Source organism: Mercurialis annua, linkage group LG2, assembly GCF_937616625.2.
Source record: "Mercurialis annua linkage group LG2, ddMerAnnu1.2, whole genome shotgun sequence".
NCBI lineage: Eukaryota > Viridiplantae > Streptophyta > Magnoliopsida > Malpighiales > Euphorbiaceae > Mercurialis > Mercurialis annua.
Window position 1 is genome coordinate 6,347,692 of NC_065571.1, and position 21,874 is coordinate 6,369,565.

General features: G+C 31.5%; 4 protein-coding genes across 5 annotated transcripts; all 4 read left to right on the top strand.

Moving 5' to 3' along the window:
* The first annotated feature begins 3,875 nt into the window (after positions 1-3,875).
* On the top strand, positions 3,876-7,805 carry LOC126667234 (protein trichome birefringence-like 10). Its single transcript, XM_050360200.2, has 4 exons — positions 3,876-4,680; positions 5,253-5,642; positions 6,346-6,504; positions 7,163-7,805. Exons 1-4 carry the CDS (start codon positions 4,232-4,234, stop codon positions 7,524-7,526), a joined length of 1,362 nt encoding a protein of 453 aa, XP_050216157.1. The 5' UTR covers positions 3,876-4,231; the 3' UTR covers positions 7,527-7,805.
* A 1,075-nt stretch (positions 7,806-8,880) lies between these two features.
* LOC126667235 (NEDD8-activating enzyme E1 catalytic subunit) lies at positions 8,881-12,564 on the top strand. Its single transcript, XM_050360201.2, has 9 exons — positions 8,881-9,111; positions 9,250-9,413; positions 9,640-9,842; positions 10,635-10,867; positions 10,950-11,012; positions 11,093-11,149; positions 11,371-11,492; positions 11,835-11,952; positions 12,056-12,564. The coding sequence occupies exons 1-9, from the start codon at positions 9,010-9,012 to the stop codon at positions 12,341-12,343; spliced, it is 1,350 nt and encodes a 449-aa protein (XP_050216158.1). The 5' UTR covers positions 8,881-9,009; the 3' UTR covers positions 12,344-12,564.
* A 3,746-nt stretch (positions 12,565-16,310) lies between these two features.
* LOC126667248 (uncharacterized) lies at positions 16,311-17,142 on the top strand. The gene is made up of 2 exons (XM_050360218.2): positions 16,311-16,498; positions 16,670-17,142. The coding sequence occupies exons 1-2, from the start codon at positions 16,376-16,378 to the stop codon at positions 16,916-16,918; spliced, it is 372 nt and encodes a 123-aa protein (XP_050216175.1). The 5' UTR covers positions 16,311-16,375; the 3' UTR covers positions 16,919-17,142.
* A 2,091-nt stretch (positions 17,143-19,233) lies between these two features.
* On the top strand, positions 19,234-21,612 carry LOC126667238 (3-dehydrosphinganine reductase TSC10A-like). 2 transcript variants are annotated; one of them, XM_050360206.2, is made up of 5 exons: positions 19,234-19,927; positions 20,001-20,148; positions 20,240-20,530; positions 20,847-20,922; positions 21,195-21,612. In XM_050360206.2, the coding sequence occupies exons 1-4, from the start codon at positions 19,310-19,312 to the stop codon at positions 20,867-20,869; spliced, it is 1,080 nt and encodes a 359-aa protein (XP_050216163.1). In that variant the 5' UTR covers positions 19,234-19,309; the 3' UTR covers positions 20,870-20,922; positions 21,195-21,612. The 2 variants fall into 2 exon arrangements, with proteins under 2 accessions (XP_050216163.1, XP_050216164.1); XM_050360207.2 differs by lacking the exon at positions 20,847-20,922 and having other exon boundaries at positions 19,238-19,927.
* The last annotated feature ends 262 nt before the right edge of the window (positions 21,613-21,874 follow it).

Below are 21,874 nucleotides of genomic sequence, written 5' to 3' on the forward strand. Positions count from 1 at the left end.
AATCAATCGGTCGGGCATTCTATTCACACCCCTACCACAGCCGATTTTTAAGAATGCATATTTCAAATTTAATTTTAAAAGTTACGTTTTTATCATTATCTCGAGTGTATATACAATATCTCTTAACATATTTCATATGTTTTACACTTTATTAATACAAAATTAATACATATCTTATTATTTTAAATTCAACAATTCAGTAATTCTCATAAAAAAAGATCAAATATTCAGTAAAGTGTGGATGTAGGAATTTTCTGAAAAAGAAGCATTCTTGGTGACCAATCAAGCTGACAGTCATATTACATAAAAGAAAGTCCATAATTTGTATTGGTTGAGAAATAATGATAAAGACCATTGATGTTACGGAAAGCAACCAAACTGGAAATTTCTAAAAACAATAATGGAACCCCTAATTTCTATTTTGGAATGGATAATGATGATGTTTAGTGCTCCTATTTGATTAAATGTTTTTTTTTTCAGCAAACATTAGGTTATGCGAGAATTTTTTAGGTAGATCGAGATATAAGGTTATCAGTATATTAAGTCAATTATATTATGAAGTGTTTATCTTATACAATGGTTGTACCATACCATATAACAAGCCAATGAATATTTATGATATAAATTTTTCTTAATTATTAAAATTCTCATGACTAGCGCACAATTTGTTTGTTACGCGAATGACATGACGCAACGGTTACATTGAATAATTTTTCTACACATAACATCTCATTAAAATGATGGTAAAATTGTAATAAATGTGTTCAAATTTTAATGATGACATTACATTTTTTTCATTATTTTAATGATGACATTACAATTTTTCCATTATTTTAATGATGATATTACAATTTTTCCATTATTTTAATAAAGTGTTATAATTTGATTAAATTAGTTTACGGATGACGACGTAATAAATCTACCTAAATTTTTTTCTAGATTATGTTTGAAATTGTTAAATTATTAATAATTTAAGAAACATTGATTTTACTTTCAAAATTGATAAAAATAAATAAATAAGACTACATTTGTAGTTTAGAAAATCACTCTCAAATTTAAAAATTTGGTTTGTTTTATCCCTTTATTTTTAAATAGTCTAATTGTGTCAACTCAGCTCTCATTTATATATAATGTTTTGATTATTTATGTCAGCTCATTTAAAGAATAAAACGAGTTAAATGTTAAATTTGAAGAGTATTTTTTTAGTCACAAATCTAGTCTCATCTGATTTTTTATATTAAATTTGAGGATCACAGTAAATATTTTTTATTATATACTTTGTCAACATAAATTGGGCGGTGGACAAAGTCAATACTTATACTTCAACATTCCCCACAAATTAAGTGAAAATTAGGAAGCTAATACAAATAATGGATATTATTGAGTTATAATTTATGGCAGGTGGAGTGGCAGACCCAATTTTTTTTTTTACAAAATGAAAAAAATTATACTTAAAATTTATAAGATGGAAAAACTAAAAAATTTAAAGTGGTCAATACTATAAATTTTAAGATCGAAAAATTATACCATTAATTTATATATTTATATATTTTTTTAAATTTAAAATAATAAAATAGTCAACTACCCACCATATACTCTTTATAAACCCGCACTTGGATAGGTGTGTTGCAGAATTGGCTTAATTACTTAAAAACCACCCACGTTGTAACTTTTTTTATTTATACCATGATCTAGAAAAAATTTCAATTATACCCTATTTTTAATTTTTATGTTTCATCTCTACCCTAATAAGTTGAATTGACCTATTTTCTTTTGAAAAAAATTTAAATTTGTCCTTCATTTTTAACCTATATTTTAATAAAACGTTAATGTTAATCATTTATGTATCTTATTTTTAATATTTTCATCTTTAAATTAATTAAATTTTTTTAAAAAATTATTTTTAGGGTATAAACGAAACATAAAAATCGAAAATAGGGTACAATTGAAAATTTTTCTAGGTCGTGGTATAAATGAAAAAAAATTATAAAATGAGTGATTTTTAAGTAATTAGACCTGTATAATTTTATTAAAATCATCTGGATTAATATTTTCCATAAACTTTATACTTTTTCCCCCTTTTTATAATAACAATAAAAATAGAGATAATGGATTGAAGTTTATGTACCCGTTAATTGTGATATCACTCTCCACCAAATTAGCTAATCTCACCCATGACTATCACTTCTGAGTCCACCACTAATCACACTTATCCGCAAACACTGACACGACCAACTTTTGCTAAAATAATTTCCATAAATCAAATACTATTACACCATGATTTAATCATTTGGTAATGGAATCATATTTTTAAATATTTCACATTTCAACAATAAAGTTTTTAAAATATTTGTATCCTTCAAAATATATTAAAATTTGACAAGATTTTTTTCTTATATATGTCTAGTTCTGTAAAATTAAAACTTTTTTTTATTCAAAATAAAATAGAGAAAGAGACTATAGGTCACAAAATAAAAGAAAATGTGTTTTTGCCTACTGAGCTAGCCTATGAACCTTCTTATTATTTATATTTTAATATATCTAATTTTGAAGAAGAGTAAAAAGTCACCAAATATTTTATAAAAAAATCATCAAATATCTTGACAAATATTTTAGCACGATGCTTTCTGGCAATTATAAGAATTAATTGATTAGAATATTTGAATTAGTGTTTTAAAAACAGGACCGGACCGGCCGGTCGGACCGGTTGAACCACGAACCGGTCAGTGGTCCGGTCTGAAAAGGTTAAAAACCGGATTTTTTAGTTGGACCGGATTGGACCGGTATGAACCGGTAAAAAACCGGGTGTTGAACCGGATTGAACCGGTAAAAAACCGGTGAACCAAATTTTTTTCAATTTTTTTAAATTTATTAAACCGGTTGAACCGGAAACCGATGGCCTCGGCGGTTCTGCCACCGGTTCGATTTTTAAAGCACTGATTTGAATGATATTTTCCTCAAAAATAACATTTGTCCAGTTCATATATGTATATTTCATTTAATGGTTTTTAAGAATTAAAATAAAAAAATAGATTATATGTTACAGAATGAATTTGAATACTATTTACCTCTCACAAAAAAATACTACTCTACAATTCCACTAATATTTTTTGTTCAAATTAAAAGAATTACATATGCTTTATTTTGAAAAAACAACTTTAAGGTCCATATATTTTAAATTTTACTATTTATTGAATCATTTTAAAATCTTTCGTCTTTATATAATCTATACGTATGTAATTTTTTAGAATTTTTTATATCTATTACACTATCAACCGAATTTAAATGTTCATCTATCTCGACACGTATAAGGATCTAGTATATAAAAAAAATTGAAAAGAGATTAAATAAATAAAAATTTAAAAATAGTATGACCATTTGTTTTTTTTAGGTAGAAATTATTAATAACGTAATGTGACAATATTTTTATTATTTAATAGCGAGAGAAATTTTTAGGTAGACTCAGTCTACCATTTTATCCGTACACTAAACCTATCACATCATGACACGTCATTAAAATAATAACATTATCGTAATATTACTATTCAAAAGTGTAAATAAGTAATAAACAAAATTACGATAGACAGAATCTACCTAAGAATCTCTCTTAATAGCGATTGAACACACACACTCACAAGTCACATCTTATTTCCATTTAAAGTTTATTAAAAATAAATAAATATTATTTAAATTTATTGATTAACAAATTTTAAAAATAAAATAAATAAAATTTTAAAAATATAACAAACATTTTTACTGCTAAAAAAAAATTACTGTATTTCCTTAATTTGAATTTCTATTTAATTCCTAGATATCAGAAAATACAGATATTACTTACTGGCTATGAAAGGCCTATAACTTGGCATAGCCAGTTTAGATTTTGTAGGTAAAGCCAACATTTTCAGATTCTTTAGATTTGAAAACTGCTTCCTCCTTCTCCAGTAACATTCTCACTCCTCACTCAAAAAAAAACCTCTCTCTAATTATAACGGCCAACAGAACCAAAAAAAAAAAAACAGTCTTTATAATTCTGCCATGAATGCTTCCTTGCTTCCTTAACACCCATTAACCCACACCACAACTCACTCACTTTTTTTTATTCATTACATTGCACTCACATAACTCATCTCCCAAGCAAAACAACTCCAAGAATCGAATATTCATATAAATTTGCATGAATTTTCGTTTTTGAAGCCATACCCAGATTCCAAATATCTCATCTTTAGTTGAAATGTCCAAGAACCAATCTCAGCCAGACTATGAACCAATACAATTCTACGAAATTTTCAAGAAAATCAAACGTTTGAGGCTGTTTGAGCCTTCTGTTGGGGTTTTGGGGTTCTTTTTGGTGACAATTTGTGCGATTTGCTGCTTCTTTTACTTTGATTTCAGGGATGTTATTACTAATAAAGGGTACAGTGTCCCTGGTAAATCTGAGCGGTTTATGTGGTTACAGTTTAGCAATGATTCTAGTGCAATTCAAAGAGTTGAATATTTGAAAGAAGAGGGTAACGGGTGTGATGTTTTTGATGGGGATTGGGTTTGGGATGAGAGTTATCCTCTGTATCAGTCTAAAGATTGTGGCCTTTTAGATGAAGGGTTTAGGTGTAGTGAGAATGGCAGGCCTGATTCGTTCTATACCAAATGGAGATGGCAACCCAAGTTTTGTAACTTGCCAAGGTGTGCTTTTTGCTCTTATAATTCTATACTGGTTCTGTTTGGTTACTAGGAAAGTATGGGAAAACAGAGAAAATTAAGAAACTGTTTTTATTTATTCTCATTTTTAGTCCTTGGGAGTTTGATTGTCAAAGCTTTAGTATCTCAGTCATTGCATGCTATGTAGCAAGGTCACCGGTATCGAAAAACGGGATAGGCACGGCAAAACAAGGTTTTTTTTAAGGTTTTCTATGTTAAAAATGAAGTTTTGTGTCCGGAACGCCAAGTTTCTGATTTATTTCTGAAACGGTAAATGAATGAAGTGTCCATGCTACTTAGATTGCATGACAAGGAGATTTGCTTATATGAATACATGTTATTGTCCATTTGCAATTTCAATTAACCAGCTTCTTAGGAAAAACTATTATTTGAAAGTCTAATTTGGCAGATAATTTAGGAAATACATGTAGGATTCATTCTGAACAACATTGGTGTATTTATGGATTATGGTTGAGACGAAATTGGTTTTATTTGTATTAATTATTATTGCTTGTGAGTTTGTTTTTGTAGTAAGAAAACGGCTTCTATGTGGACAGGTTTGATGCTGATGTAATGTTGGAGAAACTACGCAACAAACGGATAGTGTTTGCTGGCGATTCAATTGGAAGAAATCAATGGGAGTCTCTCTTGTGTTTGTTGTCTTCTGCAGTTCCCAACAAGGATTCAATCTATGAAGTGAATGGAAGTCCGATAACAAAGCATAAAGGATTTTTGATTTTCAAGTTTAAGGATTACAATTTCACTGTGGAGTACTATCGGTCTCCATTCCTTGTAATTCAAGGCCGCCCTCCGCCTGGTGCTCCAAAAAATGTTAGACTTACGCTGAAGTTGGATCAAATAGATTGGATCTCTTCAAAGTGGAGAGATGCTGACTTGTTGATTCTCAACATGGGGCATTGGTATAATTATGAGAAAACTATCAGAGGGTAAGTTGATTGATCTTTTCTATCCATGTAGATTTTCGCTTGTGCTACTTTTGTGATATCTAGTTTTGTGCTTTCTTGATTTCATTCCTCGAAAAAAAATACTTAGAAACAGGTGATTGTAAAAGGATAGACTAAAGTTGATTCTACTGCCCTTTGATTTCAATCTACATATATTAAAGAAAGTGTGAACCAATAAGGAACTATCTGTGTCATAGCGTCTCTAACGCTGTAGGTTCAGAAAGCAGTATGAATTACAGGTGGTTATGTGGATTATAGGACATATTTGATGTGATGGTCCAACGATTAAGCTTTCGATAGAGGAGTTTCATTTTTTCTTCGGGAACATAAACATGTTATTTTCACAAATTCTGGTATGATTTACTGTTTTTTAGATGGAGGTATGTCCCGTCAATCTTTAGTTTGATTTGAGAGGAGATGGTAATTCAACTATAGTGGACCTGATAATCATTTCATTCGCAATTCAGATTGTGATAAGATTTCCTTAATCTCAATTCAGTCAATTAATAGCGGTTGCAACTCTTTGGTTTAAACATTTGCATATGCTAGGGAAGTAATTGGCTTGAAGGATGATCGTTCAACTGAAAACAGAGGATCATTCCTCCTCTTGCAGAATATTAGTGTTTTGATTTTGGGTATTAGCAGTATTATTGACTGATTGTAATGTTCAACTTTTATTGCTCAGAGGTACTTACTTTCAAGAAGGGTCAGAGGTGAAAATGGAAATGAACATAGAACAAGCGTACCAGAAATCTGTTGAGACTGTTTTGCAGTGGATTAATGATAAAGTGAATACAAGGAAGACCCAAGTTTTCTTTCGAACATATGCCCCTGTGCATTTCAGGTATGTTTCTGCCTATTCCACCAATTTTTGTTCTTAATGCTCTGGTCCAATTTGGTAAGCTTTCAAGACTGTAAAAGAGCTTCTCCTAGTTCTTGGGCAGTATCAGTCTTCTTGTAGATTTAATGACTTTCCAAAGTGTTTTCAAAAATATAAATGAAACACGGAAACAAAGACTCAATAAGTTTCCATGTAACATATCTTGTTAGTGGGTTAAAACTATTTGCGGTTACTGAACTATAGTTCTTATATAAAACAGTTATAATCGTTCCATTTGTCACTAACTTTCATTTTTACATTAACGGGAGGTTATTACAGCAAATTCAGGCCAGTATTTGTTTATATGGCAACTGACAATGGAAAATTTGTAGTTATCCAACTTTTCCGTTACCATGTAAGCAATTATTGGTCTGAATTACTTTAGTAACTTCCCGTTGATGGTAACCATTCTGTTAAAAGTCTATTGTAGTTTAGTAACCATATAACTTTTTAACCCACTTATCGGTACATGAGAATTGATAATTTTGCTTTTGACATGCGCAACACCTCACCAAATAGTCCTTAGACTTCATGTAGAAATTAATCTTTTGTTTGCACATCAATCTGTATGAAATCATGTACCTTGTTATATTTCTCTATCTTATGTATGCTTACATCACAGAGGAGGAGATTGGAGGACAGGGGGAAGCTGTCACTTAGAGACTTTACCCGAAATCGGGTCATCGCTGGTTTCATCTGAAACATGGACCCAATACAAAATAGCAACTGATGTTTTATCAGGTTACTCAAATCAGAAAATGAGAATTGATATATTGAATATAACCAGCATGACTGCACAAAGAAAAGATGCACATGCATCTATATATTATCTGCAATCCCATCTTGCAGAGATTCGTCGGCAAGACTGCAGCCATTGGTGCCTGCCTGGTGTCCCTGACACTTGGAACGAGCTCCTCTACGCGCTGTTCCTTAAGCGCGAAGCTTCTAAGACATTTAACTTATCGTCGTATACGGCACAGTTTTGATGCTGAAGATAGGAGTTAGATGCATAGAAGAAAATAACATGTATAGTTAGTTATTCATTTGTTATGCGGAAGCAGGTTTTTTATTTTTAGTGCTGATAGGGAGATCAAGGGAATGCAATTTTAGTTAAATATTAGTGTTTGTGCAGAATATTTTGGGAATAATTTATAGAGCAAGTTACTTGTGATCCATATATTGATCACAATTGGGTTATTTTGGTTGGTGTAAAATGTAATTAGCAAATCTTTTTGCTTATCAAAATAAGATAAATTTCAGCTTTACAGTTTATTTAAAATTAAAGAGTCATTCCGGACCTTGAATTTATAGGCACGTTTTAATAAATTATTCTATAACTCTATAAAATGAGACTCATTATATTTACGCTTATATTTTTAATCCGTGAAATTATATTTGTTAAATATTATATGTTAATTTCAACATATTTATATTATTATTTAATATTTTTTGTCCATTCTGATAGACTCATGTTTAATACCTTTACAATTGCTTTTTATACGCTCTAAAATATAGGAGGGGTTCATTAGGTCTTAATTGAAGAGTTGTACGATTTAGTCACTTAAATTAATGGAAGGGTCTCTCTGTTAACAAAATTAAAACTGAGAGACCATTAAATAGGCGTAAATTGATCTGACCCCTCAAAATTTGGTAATTTCAACGATAAAATGTTGCTCGTAAATAAAAAGATTGGTTAGACTTTTAAAATAAAAAGTATCAAACTGTTAATTATGATATACCCCAAGGACCTAAACTTAATTTGCTCTTGTTAAAATATGTCTTTGATTTACATGAGTCTATTCTATAATTTTAATGGTTTTTGTGTTAACATTGGACAGCATATTAAACTCACATGCTTCTAGTTTTTAAATTCATGTAATAAATTTAGCAATGGTACTTTAAATTTAGCAATGGTACTTGCATTTGTCTTTTTTTTATTAATAATTATCATGCATTTGTTTTTATAATTGTATTCATTCCAAAACGATTTTTTTTTCTTTGCCATGAGTAATCACACATTGTGATCACTTGAATTCAACCAATTACCATTATATTTTTAAAATTCCATTTTCGATATCTATTTGTTGTTTCGTTTTTTCAAGTAGCTCAATTGTTAAAACCTTTCTTTATATATATTTTATATCAATTGATTTTACAATGTATTTTGATGTCAATGTGCAGTTGAATAAATGATCTTTTTAATTTGAATGTATTTTTTATATTTTGCGAGATTTTTTAAGCTTTGCAAAGTCAATTATAACTTTTTCAACTTTATTTTTGATATATATATAAATTTCCCAATTAAAGCAAGTATTATTAATTAAACTTTGAAACGACAACGCGTAAGTTCGAAGCAAGTACTGATTTTCGAACTCAGCTGTTCAGCTTTCCGTTGGAGCTCAATCAACACAAAACAAACACCGAGTGAGCGAGTAGAGTAGCAAGGGAGAAGAAGTAACTCGTCAAACAATGGCAGACTCGCCACTGCAGCCGAGTCGATCACGAGACCTCGACAAACTACTTCTTAGACCGGGAAATCTCGTTGCTCCTACCTTCGTTCCCGGTGTTGAAGTAAGTACACAAAATACTAATCTCTGCGACATTTTATCAAACAATTCGTATTCAATTTTTGATTCATAGTACTAAATTTAGGTTTTCTTTATTTTTACTGCGTCTTTAATCATATTTTTTGTTAATTTTTGTTTATAGTTAAGAGATGATATTCAAAATGTTGCTCGAATTTTAGTGGTTGGTGCTGGTGGATTAGGCTGTGAATTGCTTAAAGATTTAGCCCTATCAGGTTTCAAGAATTTAGATGTTATTGATATGGATCGTATCGAAGTCACTAATCTCAATCGCCAGTTCCTTTTCAGGTTTATATTTGTATCCCTAATATTTCACTTTTTCTGGTATTATATGAATGTCGTTTACGTTTGATTAATTCTATCTGCTTTAAGCATTTAAAATGTAGTAACAAAAATTTTATAGTTTAATTTTTGAAGATACATTTGTAGTTTTAATGTTTATTGCGTTTTTGTTTTTGTTTTTTTATTGATCAGATTATTTTTCTATATTTTAGTACTTGTGCGGTTATTGCAGGCTTGAAGATGTTGGTAAGCCGAAGGCTGAAGTGGCAGCTAAACGAGTGATGGAAAGAGTTAGTGGTGTGCAAATTGTGCCACATTTTTGCAGAATTGAGGAAAAGGAATTGACGTTCTATAATGATTTTCATATTATCGTGCTTGGTCTTGATTCTATTGAGGCTCGGAGCTATATAAACTCTGTAGTTTGCAGTTTTCTTGGTACGTAAATTTGTTAACTTTCTTTTTTCATTATTATTTGTGTAAAAATATTATCGGTGGCTTTCCGTTTGCAAATGGCGTTAATATTGCTAATGCCTCCATATTTCTAATTGTTTTTGTAAAATGTTTCTTAGAATCATTTGGAGTGTTAATTGTATGAATGAATATGGAAAAACCAACTATGGAGACCCCACTGAGCATCATAGAATATGAATGGCAGCCAAAATAGTGGCTTTTGCTTTCATAGATGTTAGATCAAGGATTGCAGTTCGTTCATAATTGTAACTATACAGACTTTATGGAGCATGTGTGAATTTGAAAGGGAGAGACTTAACAAGTTTTTAAGAATGATAAACCCCTATTGATGGCATGAGAAGTATTGATGTCCACAAGACAAACCCAAATCTTTTGTTAAATTATAAAATAGACCTCAGAGTTATATATGAATTCTCTGGCTAAGTGAAGTATGTGCTTCATTTCTTGTTAGTGCTACAACATCACTAAGTTTCTGTGTCTTCTATATTTACTTTATATGCTGGCTATGTAATTTTTCTTGATATTATAGTTTTTTTCTTATTATTTTCCTCGATACTTGTATGTGCTCAGTTTTGATAGGTTTTTGTGAAACTTTCATTTCGGCTCATTTGGTATGATGTTCTTATGCAATATGTCACTTCAATGTTTTGTATATAACCTTTTGTTATTTGAAGAAACCACACTTTTCCCCTCCAAAGTAGGAATTTGTTTGCTCTTTGTGAGCTTATGTTTTGAATATTGTTGTTTTGTATTTAGAGTATGATTCTGAAGATAAACCACAAGAGGGCACGATGATACCCATGGTTGATGGTGGTACCGAAGGTTTCAAGGGACATGCTAGAGTTATTATGCCAGGGGTCACACCATGCTTTGAATGTACCATCTGGCTTTTCCCCCCTCAAGTCAAGTTTCCTCTATGTACTCTTGCAGAAACCCCTAGAACTCCTGCTCATTGTATTGAATATGCTCACTTAATTAAATGGAATGAGGTAATGTATAAACAAACTTCCCCGTTTATGAATGATGAATTTCCAGTTTATTGCTGTTATTTATGTTTTGTTATGTATGTAGGCGCATGGTGGAAAAGCGTTTGATCCAGATGACCCAGAACATATGAAGTGGGTATATACAGAGGTAAATAGTATTGTACTGTCAAATCTTAATATAATGTTTGTTTTGGTATTTGCATCTCATATTTTACCTATAATCTACAGGCCATGAAGAGAGCTGAGCTTTTTGGCATTCAAGGAGTTACATATACTCTAACTCAGGTATATAATATATTTAGATTGTGGGAAGTTGATCTTTCTGGATTTATGCGACTGACTGGTCAAATTGTGATTTGATTTTCTTGTGTTATATACGATATGAGAGAGAGAGTGTGTATGTTAACATGCGCACTCGAAGTTTTATTTGCTAGTGGCTATACCATGAAATTTGTTTCCTGTTTTCTCCCAATGCTGAAAAAGAAGCTTTTCTGTCTCTTTTACAGGGAGTTGTGAAAAATATCATACCAGCTATTGCTTCCACGAATGCAGTTATATCAGCTGCATGTGCACTGGAAACCTTGAAAATTGTATCAGGCTGCAGCAAAACTTTAACGAACTACCTAACGTGAGCGGCCCTTCTCCCTAGTTCTTTTATAGTTTTGGAATTAGTCATGTTTTCATATGGTCATGTCAATATGTAACATAAAAATGCAGTAGTTGCATTTGCTACATGTAAATACTGGCTTTTTGATGAATGAAGCAGCATAGGAAATGTCTGTATCCTCATAAATTAGTAAATCACTGACAGTAATTTTTCTAAATCTAGTGAGTTTATTTCAAAATGTTGAAAGTCAAGGTCCAAGAAAGTAGTTCGTGGTTAGTTGATTAATAAACTTTTGACTCTACTTGAATCTCCTTAGTGAAATTATTTCGCAAAGTTTTGCTGAATGATTTGAATAATCTATAGGTATAATGGCGTGGAAGGTCTCCACATTAAAGTCACCGAATTTGTGAGAGACCAGGAGTGTATCACCTGTGGTCCTGGAGTCCTTATCGAGTTAGATACTTCAGTTACTTTGCAAAAGGTTATTTTCTTACCACTAATTTCTTTATTGCATGGTAATGGACAGTTTTGTTTCGATGGCCGTGTACAATTCGTAATAACTACTATCGTCTTTGTGTGAACAGTTCATTGATCAGCTTGAAGAGCATCCTAAGCTGTTCTTATCAAGAACAAGTGTAACTCACCAGGGAAAGAATTTATACATGCCGGCTCCTCCAGTCCTCGAAGAGATGACTCGATCAAACTTGAGCTTACCACTATTTGAACTTATGGGAAAAGTCCCAAAGGATATTATAAATGTGACTGGTATGACCAATCAAAATGACAAGAAAACCTCTTGTGTTCGCAAATTACGTGTTGTTTTTAAGGGAATGGAGGGGGTCCCAGACACGGACATGGCTGGCGGGGCGTAATTTCTGAAGTGACGCTAGGGTTTTCAAGCTGGAATTTCGAAGTTGTTCTGGGATTTTTCATTATCAGAGGCAGGTGATGGATTGAAATACATTTTTTATGTGCAACACAAAATTTAAGATAGGTTTCATCAAAGAAAAGTTGTAGATGTGAGATGATTACCGTTGCAAAATTTGTACCTTGTCGCAATGATGAAAGATTTATATACCGTTAAATTGTTGCATGTCTTACTACTTTGTAATCATGTTTAAGTGCTTTAGTGGAGTGAACTTACTTCACTGCATAGAATTATAAATTTTTCATTAAATATGTGACTTGTAGTGTTATTAAAATGGCTGAATACATAGTTTGACCCCTGAACTTGTACCCTTTTACCCATCTAACCCCTAAACTTAACGTCTCATCTATCGAATCTCTGAACTTGTTAAATAACCCGATTTGACCCCCGAACTTGATAAATACGTAAACATTGAACCCCTCCGTACACAATTTCTTCTAGAATGTTTCAAATGACAGGTGGACACGAAGGGTTCAATATTTACAAATTTATCAAGTTCAGGGGTCAAATCGGATTATTTAACAAGTTCAGAGGTTCAATAGGTGAGACGTTAAGTTTAGAGGTTAGATGGTAAAAGGGTACAAGTTCAGGGGTCAAACTATGTATTAAGCCTTATTAAAATTAACAAATCATTAAATAGTTCATCAATTATGATTTTGTAATTATTAAATGATATTTAATGATTGACTAATTTTATTTAGGGTTAGTTATATATAAAATCATAATTTTTGCACCAAATTTTAAAAATAACATTATGTCAATTAAAGACACCACCTTTCATTGTTTTTTTCAATTTCATCATGGACACATTTTTTGGTGAAATTTTGCTGACTTGGACAGCCGATGGGTCATGCCACGTGTCATGCCACGTCAGCAAAAATGCCACTAAAAGTCGCCGATGTTATTTTTGAAAAAAAATGAAAGATGGTGTCTATAATTAACACGTTTCAAAGGTTATGTTATTTTTAAAAGTTGACGCAAAGGTCATGATTTTATATGTAATTAACCCTTTTATTTGATAACGCCACATGTTACATATTTAATGAAAAATTTATAATTCTAAAGATGAATTAGACTTACTTAAAAATTTCTACCTTTAGTCACATGTTGTTCGATGTGGTAATTAATTGTTAATCAACAATTGCAAAGAGAAAGGAGAAAGGAGTCAGAGTTGCTTTTTAGCTTAATACTCCCTCCGCCTCATTTAAAAAGGCATAAATATTTTTTACATATAGGTTAAGAAGGCAATATTTATTATTATATTTTCTTATTTTACTCCTATTAATGATGTTCTTATAATTTGTGTATATAGTAATAATTATTAATTTTAGAAAGAGAAAAAGGGTAATTAAGGAAATCTCATATAATGGTACAAAACCCATGATAATGCTTTATATGGGAGAAAATGAAATATGTATCTTTTTAAACGGAATGGAAAGAGTTTTGTGATTGTTGCATAATTACATTGAAACTCCAAAATTGTTGTCCAATTTTTTTGTTGAATATTTGTTTGTGTTTGCACTTTCTCATGTTTGATACAAATCTCGTATGGTGTTACGAGTCATATCGTGTTGACATGGGTACAACGAGGAAAAATAAAAATTAAAGTATCATAAGGTTAATTTAAGAATTTTTCCAAGTTTTTTCTAAAAGGTAAAGGAGTGCTAATTATTGAAACAATATACCGTTGTGTATATTTATTCAATCATTAATGTCACTAGAGCTTCTTGCTTACTATAAAAAGAAATATTGGACATATAAGCTTTTATGATTAGGTATTATTAATAATGAATTGATGTTGCATTTGCTCCCTGCAAACTAACTAACATCCTACTCCTAGACCATAGGGAAACTAATTTATTTGGTTGATGCCAAATTTAAACTCTCAAAATAAAGATTAAAATTTGAAAGCAACGTTAAGTGAATATGAGAGGGACCATGAAGATCCAGTGGTCTCATATCTATAATTTTATGATAGCCATGGTTGGGCCATCCTACAAAGCGTGTGGACCAAATCAATTTGCATATATAATTTAGAAAAGTATTTACAGTTCAATTCAGTCATTAATTCATTCTATGATTTTATCCAATTATATACCCAAATGCAAAATGGGTTCTCCCCACCACTTGCATTGCATTACAACTTACGAGTGTATTTAATGGTATATGACCTTTCTAAGTAATGTAGAGCTAGGTTCGACCAAATCTTGTCAGTTATTTTCTTACTGCTGCCAACATGTCTGCACCGATTCAAGATTGCTCGACTGCCTTTCATTTTTTTATGTTTTTAACGAGATAGAAGTTATATGGTGTTAAAGATAAAACTCTATTTTAATTGAGCCGAAACAACAAAGTGCACTAAAATTTGGGTTGAATCCAAAACCTGAGAAAAGAGAGTTTAGCCATCTAAATTTTTTTATTGTTTACCAGCATAAATATTTTTAAAAAATGAATCTATCAACAAATTAAAGCAGAATCACCAGCTGTTTAACCAACTGATCTTAAACTAAAAGTTCAGTTTAATCTAATAGGATAGGATTGAACTAGTGATTTTCCGGTTGAACCGAAAGTTGAACTGACTAAACCATGAACCACATTCAAAATTAATATTGTAATTTATAATTTACTTAACCTTTAATCGATAATCGGTGGCTTCACCAGTTCGGTTTTTAGAACATTGCTTGTATTGTAAAGGTTTCAAATTTGAATGTCTCTATTGTACAGCTACATTCATATATATAGATGAGAGTTTATTAGGTTCATCCTAATTCATTGTCGACTTAACTAGTTAAATTAAAAAAATTAGACCATTTTTACAGTTTAAGTTATTCAATAGTTTTGATTGATTTTTTTTTTTCAATTTAAAGAGACCGGACAACATTTGTAATTTTTAAAGAGGAATTAAATCAGACTAATCTCCAATTTATGATCAAACAGATTGAAAAGATAGATTGTTCGGTTTTATTTACTATTTTTATACTTTATAACAGTTAATTTGCAGTATACTTCAATATTTTCAGCAACATAAATTCTACTTTTTAAAGAAAGCAAAAACACAAAGAGAAGGTAAACAATTAGATAAGAAGGTGTGGTTATAAATTAAATTTAAAACTATGAAATATACTATTGAATTATATAATAAAGTATAAACCATAGTGTATAATTGAGTAGAAGTAAGTGAGAAGAGTATCTATGTAGCACGGAAACGGAAACGGGAAACGGAAACGATACGAAACGGACACGGGGAAACGAAATTTTTTCAAAATGAAGGACACGAAACGTGGGGGAAACGTGCAAATAACAAAAATATAGGGATATATTTATAAAAATATTATCTAAATATTTATGATAATTAACAAAATAATTCATTTTAATATACTAATATTTAAAATTTTATAAATATATAAAAAAATATAATATAATTCAACACAAATAAGTATATTTGATGTATTGTGGGCAATGCGAATGTAAAATTTATGGATAATTAGTTATATTTTTTTATTGTGGGTAATAATTTTAATTTTTTTACAAATTTTTAATTTTTATTATTTACGGAAACGGCCCGAAACGTTTCGTACGGGTGTCCAAAAGTTTCCGGTTTCCGAAACGTTTCCGAAACGGGAAACGCAACTTTATCGAAGTTTCAGTGCTTCTTAGAAGAGTATATGTGATAGAGGGGGAGACAACAAGTATCCAATAAGAACCAAGTATCTTGGATCAGATAGCTAGATATCTGGGTGTGGGCTGTCTCTCATCTCCAACTGGATAATATCATCATGATTCTTGTGGGCCATCACCCAGATTGTCCAACTCCCATTCTGGGCCCCACCTTCCCACATGGTCACACCTCATACTCTCTCTTTTTTGCCCTTTTGCCCAACTATTTATACATTCTCACCCTTTATTCTCCACTTCACTGGACTAACATTTCCTTGTTTTTCTACTTCAAAAATAAACTTGATCTACTATTATTACTATGGAAGTTGCTATGGAATTTGAAGATGACTTGTTTTTTGCAGACCTTAGCAAGCAGATTTCTCTTCTTATCATGGATGATGATGAGGATCCACTTGTCAATTACCCTTCTGTTTCTTTTCAGGTTTTTTACCATCTCCATGCTTCATATTTTTATTACAATTTTCAAGGTTTTAAAGGTAAAAATGAAGTTTTGTGTCTGAAAGTCAGATTTCCGACACGATTACGAGAAACGTTAATTGGATGAAGTGTATGTCCTATTTGAAAAATTAACGAAATGAAGTAAATTTTGCAGGATTTTTCAAGAGGGAATCACCAAATAGCAGCATCTTCATTTCCATATGAACAAACATGCAGAAGAGAAAGCAAAGGAACTGGAGTTTTTATTCCAAGATCATCCCTGCCCAGACGAAAACACAGATCAAGACATTCTAATTCATTCAATTCAAAGCCTAAAAGACAACAGCAAGATCCTGAGAATACAAAAATGGCTTCTCATCAAGTTTCTTACAACAATTCTTTATACCCTAAGACAACTGCCTAATTAATAAGTCATTACTAATAATTAATTAATTAAGGTTGTGTTTATCAAATAGTACTAATTAATCTTTAATTATTGCCAATAATGGGGTTATGTGTGATCCTTAAGTTGAAAATGTACAGGGATCAGCTGTTTGCTCTGTTCCTAGCTTAGCTAGATAGAGGGTGTGTTGCTAAATTAATTAATGTAATTGATTATTTCAAATTATATTGCAAATTAATGTGTAATCATTCATTTTTTCATGTAAAAATGCTTGCCTTTAAATTTATTTGTAGTCTTAGTAAACTTTTCATTACTTAAAGAAAATATCACTTCTCTCTCGTCCTCTATTCAAAAAAAATTTAGAAAATTTGGATATAATTTAGTCGTAAGAATACATTAAAACGCTCTTTGTGTATATATTAGAACATGTTACGCGTAATAAAAGAACAAGATATTTATGTCAATTATTCAATCTTACAATATAAATCAAAACTTCATTTTTTGCTATTTAGGAGATGAATACTTGATTGGAAAGGAATGAAGAGATGTACAGAATCCAACCTCAAAAGGAACTTATATGAAAATACATGCACTTCACTATTTGTTATTGGATTCAATTCATGATTCCATAATAGTGGAATGAGCTTTCAAATAATGGCATTATAACTCAAATTCTCCTCTTCAATCATTATGTTTAGGGCGAGCAAACGGTCAATTAAACCTAATTAAGCAGTTGAACCGATTTATTTTTGTTCAATTTGATTAAATTTTTTGTTAATTCTATTAATTCAATTTAGTCAATAATTAATCTCGGTTAGGCCATAATTAATTCAGTTTTAATATTTTAATATTTTAATTTATGATTTTTGTATTTAATCAGTTTACTCGAATTAACCAAATAGCATGTTCTATTCAATTTTATATTTTAAAATTTTAATTAATTTGATTAAAATTAATAATTTAATCTATTCGCTTAAAGAAACAATAATTAGTTTTTAATGAATCGACCGTTTATTCGTCTCTAATTATTTGGATATATTTTGATTTTATGAATCCCCCCATGTCATGTATTTTTGGAAATTTCATCATTATCGATTCATATTTTATTTTAAATTATGAGCTCACTTATATGACAATCGGATCTATAGATAAGAGATTTAAATTTATTTCGTCAGTCCTATCTTGTTGTCTGAAAATTACATAGTAGTTGGGCCATATTTTAGATAAAAATTTATTATACTTCACTTGTAAACAGGCATTCCAAGTCACATGACCATCTCCCTAAGGGGGTCCATGAATTGAATAAGATATAACCAAGATCTGGTTATGGGAATCTTTCTATAGTTTTATTTAGTTTGTCATATAAATAATTAATAAAATAAAAATGAAATATTTTGATGAATGGTCTAAAATTAAAATCTAGTACTTGCCAACTAGAAAAGATTTTTATTTTTGAAAGATAAAAACATTCGGTGAATTATTAAATGAAATAATGGATCTTGTGGGTTACCACACATTTCACTTTGTGTGAGAGGACCTCTACTTTGGGCACATGTATACAGCTCAATTATTTGAAAATACTACATTTGACAGTGATGCTATTTATTCCTATCGAGTTCGAATTTGCATGCCGTCATATTTATTTATTTAGATTTAAATTTAAATTTATCGATAAATATGAAAAGAATAAATTATTTATATTATACAACTCACCCGACACATTTAAAATTTAATGCATATCAATGTGATGATGTCTATGAACTTATTATTTTTCATACATTAATTTATGTCTAATTTTGTGTATTTTAAAAAAAAAGTAAATTAAAAGAGAGACTAAAGAAAAAGTTAATTGACGTGACAACATTAACTATATATATTGTGAGATGATGCAAAAGTCTACCCAGAAAAATGCATGTATAGTATGAATCAAATATATTTAAACATGTTAACTAAACCATTTTAGCAGTTCAAAACCATTACTAGTCTTAAATTTCTAATCTATAAATTTATTAAATGAACCTGTGAGACCAAGGCTCATGATTTTCTACATTTAAGGCAATCCTATAATGTGGTGATCATGAGTCACTCTACTTAATTGGAATTGAAATGTTATTTTTGTTTTATAAAAAATATAAATATTTTTTCGTCTCAATAGAGTTGTCAACAAACGACTCCGTAAAGCCATTTTCAGTTCGAATAGCGATTTGGATTCATAAAAAATAATTAAACACACCCATGAAGAGTCTAAAATAGAAAAAGACCAACTGCAGTCAAATTACTGCAGGCCGAAACGCATAAATTATCCAAACTACTTGTCGTTTTTCTTTGTCGTTAAAAACCGATTTGTCACCATAATCGGATTCGTCGCCAATAGCTCTATTAGTTGACGCTAATCCAGAAAAAAAAAAGTAAATGAATCTAACAGCGCAAATCAAACACGTCATAACCGTCAATCTTCACTACCTTTTGGAAGCTCCATCAATGGCGACACTTTCAGATCCAAATCTCAACTACCTTTACCTTCTCCTTCTCATAATCCTCCCACTATCTCTCCTCATTCTCCTAGCCCTAATCCTCAGACCCCGCACTGTCAAAATCCCAATCAAAAACCGCCACGTCTTCATCACCGGTGGATCAAGCGGCATCGGCCTGGCACTGGCCCACCGCGCCGCATCAGAAGGCGCCAGAGTCTCAATCTTGGCCCGATCATTAGACAAACTCGAAGAAGCTAGAAACTCAATCCGTCTCTCCACCGGCGTTGACGTACAGATATTTGCGGCGGACGTTAGGGATTTCGAATCCGTTCAGAAAGCGGTTACTGATGCCGGTGAAATTGACGTTTTAGTAGTGAATCAGGGCGTGTTTGTTCCTCAGGAGTTGGAGAAGCAGGATATTAATGAAGTTAAATTCATGATTGATGTCAATTTAATTGGCACGTTTAACATGATTAAAGCTGCTTTGCCCGGAATGAAAACCCGAAAAGATAACGTGCCGGGTTCTATCGCGCTTATGTCGTCTCAGGCTGGTCAGGTATAATTAATAAATTATATTGATTCATGGTAGTTATTATAGTCTTAGTTAATGATGATTGTTGATGAATTAGGTTGGAATATATGGTTACACTGCTTATTCAGCTAGTAAATTCGGACTTAGAGGTTTAGCAGAAGCATTACAACAGGAAGTTATTGCAGATAACATTCATGTGTCTCTAATTTTCCCTCCCGACACGGAGACGCCTGGTCTTGCTGAAGGTATATAGCAATTTTAGTATCTTTGCTATGTAACTTATGTTATGTTTTGTTATCATTTGATTGGACATATGGGGTGCATTATTAACTGCAGAAAATAAAAGAAGGCCGCAGTTGACGAGTATAATTGCAGCCTCCTCTGGTGCAATGAAAGCTGAGGAAGTGGCAAAAAGAGCTTTAGATGGAATTAAATGTGGTAGCTTTTTTGTGCCTTGTAACTTTGAGGGAGTGTTGTTGACTATTGCAACTGCTGGTTTATCTCCTCAGAGATCATTGGTGATGGCATTTGTTGAGGTTGTTGCTGCTGGTTTAGTGCGTCTAGTTGGTCTTTTCTTCCAGTGGAATTGGTATTCGAGTATAGAGAAGTGGCACACACAAAAGAAATGTAAGTATCGAGTGTGAACTGCCCGCTTTTCATTTTTTCCCCATTTAATTAGCGAAGCATGCAAGTCTGTCATTTGGTAAAATTTGTGGTGTTAGGATAGGCTAACAATGAAAAACTAATGGTACTTACGAATTACTAGACATTGATCAGTACTTGTGGATTACTAGACATTGATCAGTACTAGTGCTTCATTGATTTATCAGAACGCGTATAAATAGAGTTATCGACTCATACCAAATATCTTTCCTCGTATGATTGTAGTACCAATCACTTCTTGGCGAACTTTAATGTGATCCGAATCATGTTTGTTTAGCAGTAATCAGTAGTGCAATGGAATGAGCAGTACAGAACTGGTTATAATCCTCTGTTTGGTTGGATTAAAACATTGAACGGTCAGTTACATAAAATTTCCTGTTGTTCACGCTATATGAATCCTGAACCTTCTGCATCTTTTTTATGCTTTATTTCCAAATTATGTGTTTTTTTGTTTCGAATAATGTATAGCGTGAGAACCTTCTTTTTTCTGAGACGATATCTGTTTCAGACCTTATTGCGATTGCCAAAAGCTTTTGTTTACTCACTTTTGTGGCTATCTGAGCTGTATAAATCCCTATGATGCAAGTCTTATTTATCTATAAGCTATCCTACAATTTCTTTGTCTTAGGACCTACATGTTTTGTGCTTGATGGTGGGCAAATGCAAATGTAATCTTGGATGGCAACTTTCAATTGCTGTGGGGATTCCCTGTTTATGATCTTTCCTGAAGTTGATTGACTGGATTATGAGCTACAGAAAGCCTCTTAGTCCCGGCGTTTTGTGGACGACAGTTTGATAATGATTCAAGACTAACAACTGAATTTTCATAAAGTGGTCTTAGAGCTACATATAAACTGTTATTTTACTGTGTAGATTTTCTCCAGCCAATGGTTTTTGTGGAAGTTAATGTAGTTGAAAGCTGTACATCATGTATGAGTATAAATACAAGAAAAATGTATGGTTTTCTAAAGTTTGACATGGTTGCATGATATTAAACTGCAATTAAAGCAAAATCAATAGATTGTTTTGACGAAAATTTTAATCTACATTGGAAGTATTACACCACTCTTATATCATTTGGGCAGGGGTAATTTTTAATCCTTGTAGGGGTATTGATTTTGGCAAAATGCTGTGTAGCACACATCATTTGAGCTATTTGGTATAAGCATTTGCTATATGTTCCATTTTTTCTTTTTTCATAGTTAGGATAGTTTTTATTGATAAAACTATGAAGTACATTGTAAATTAGTTGTTCTAAGAAATTAAAATAATAAAATAAACTGAATAATTGATCATCAGAACGGAAAA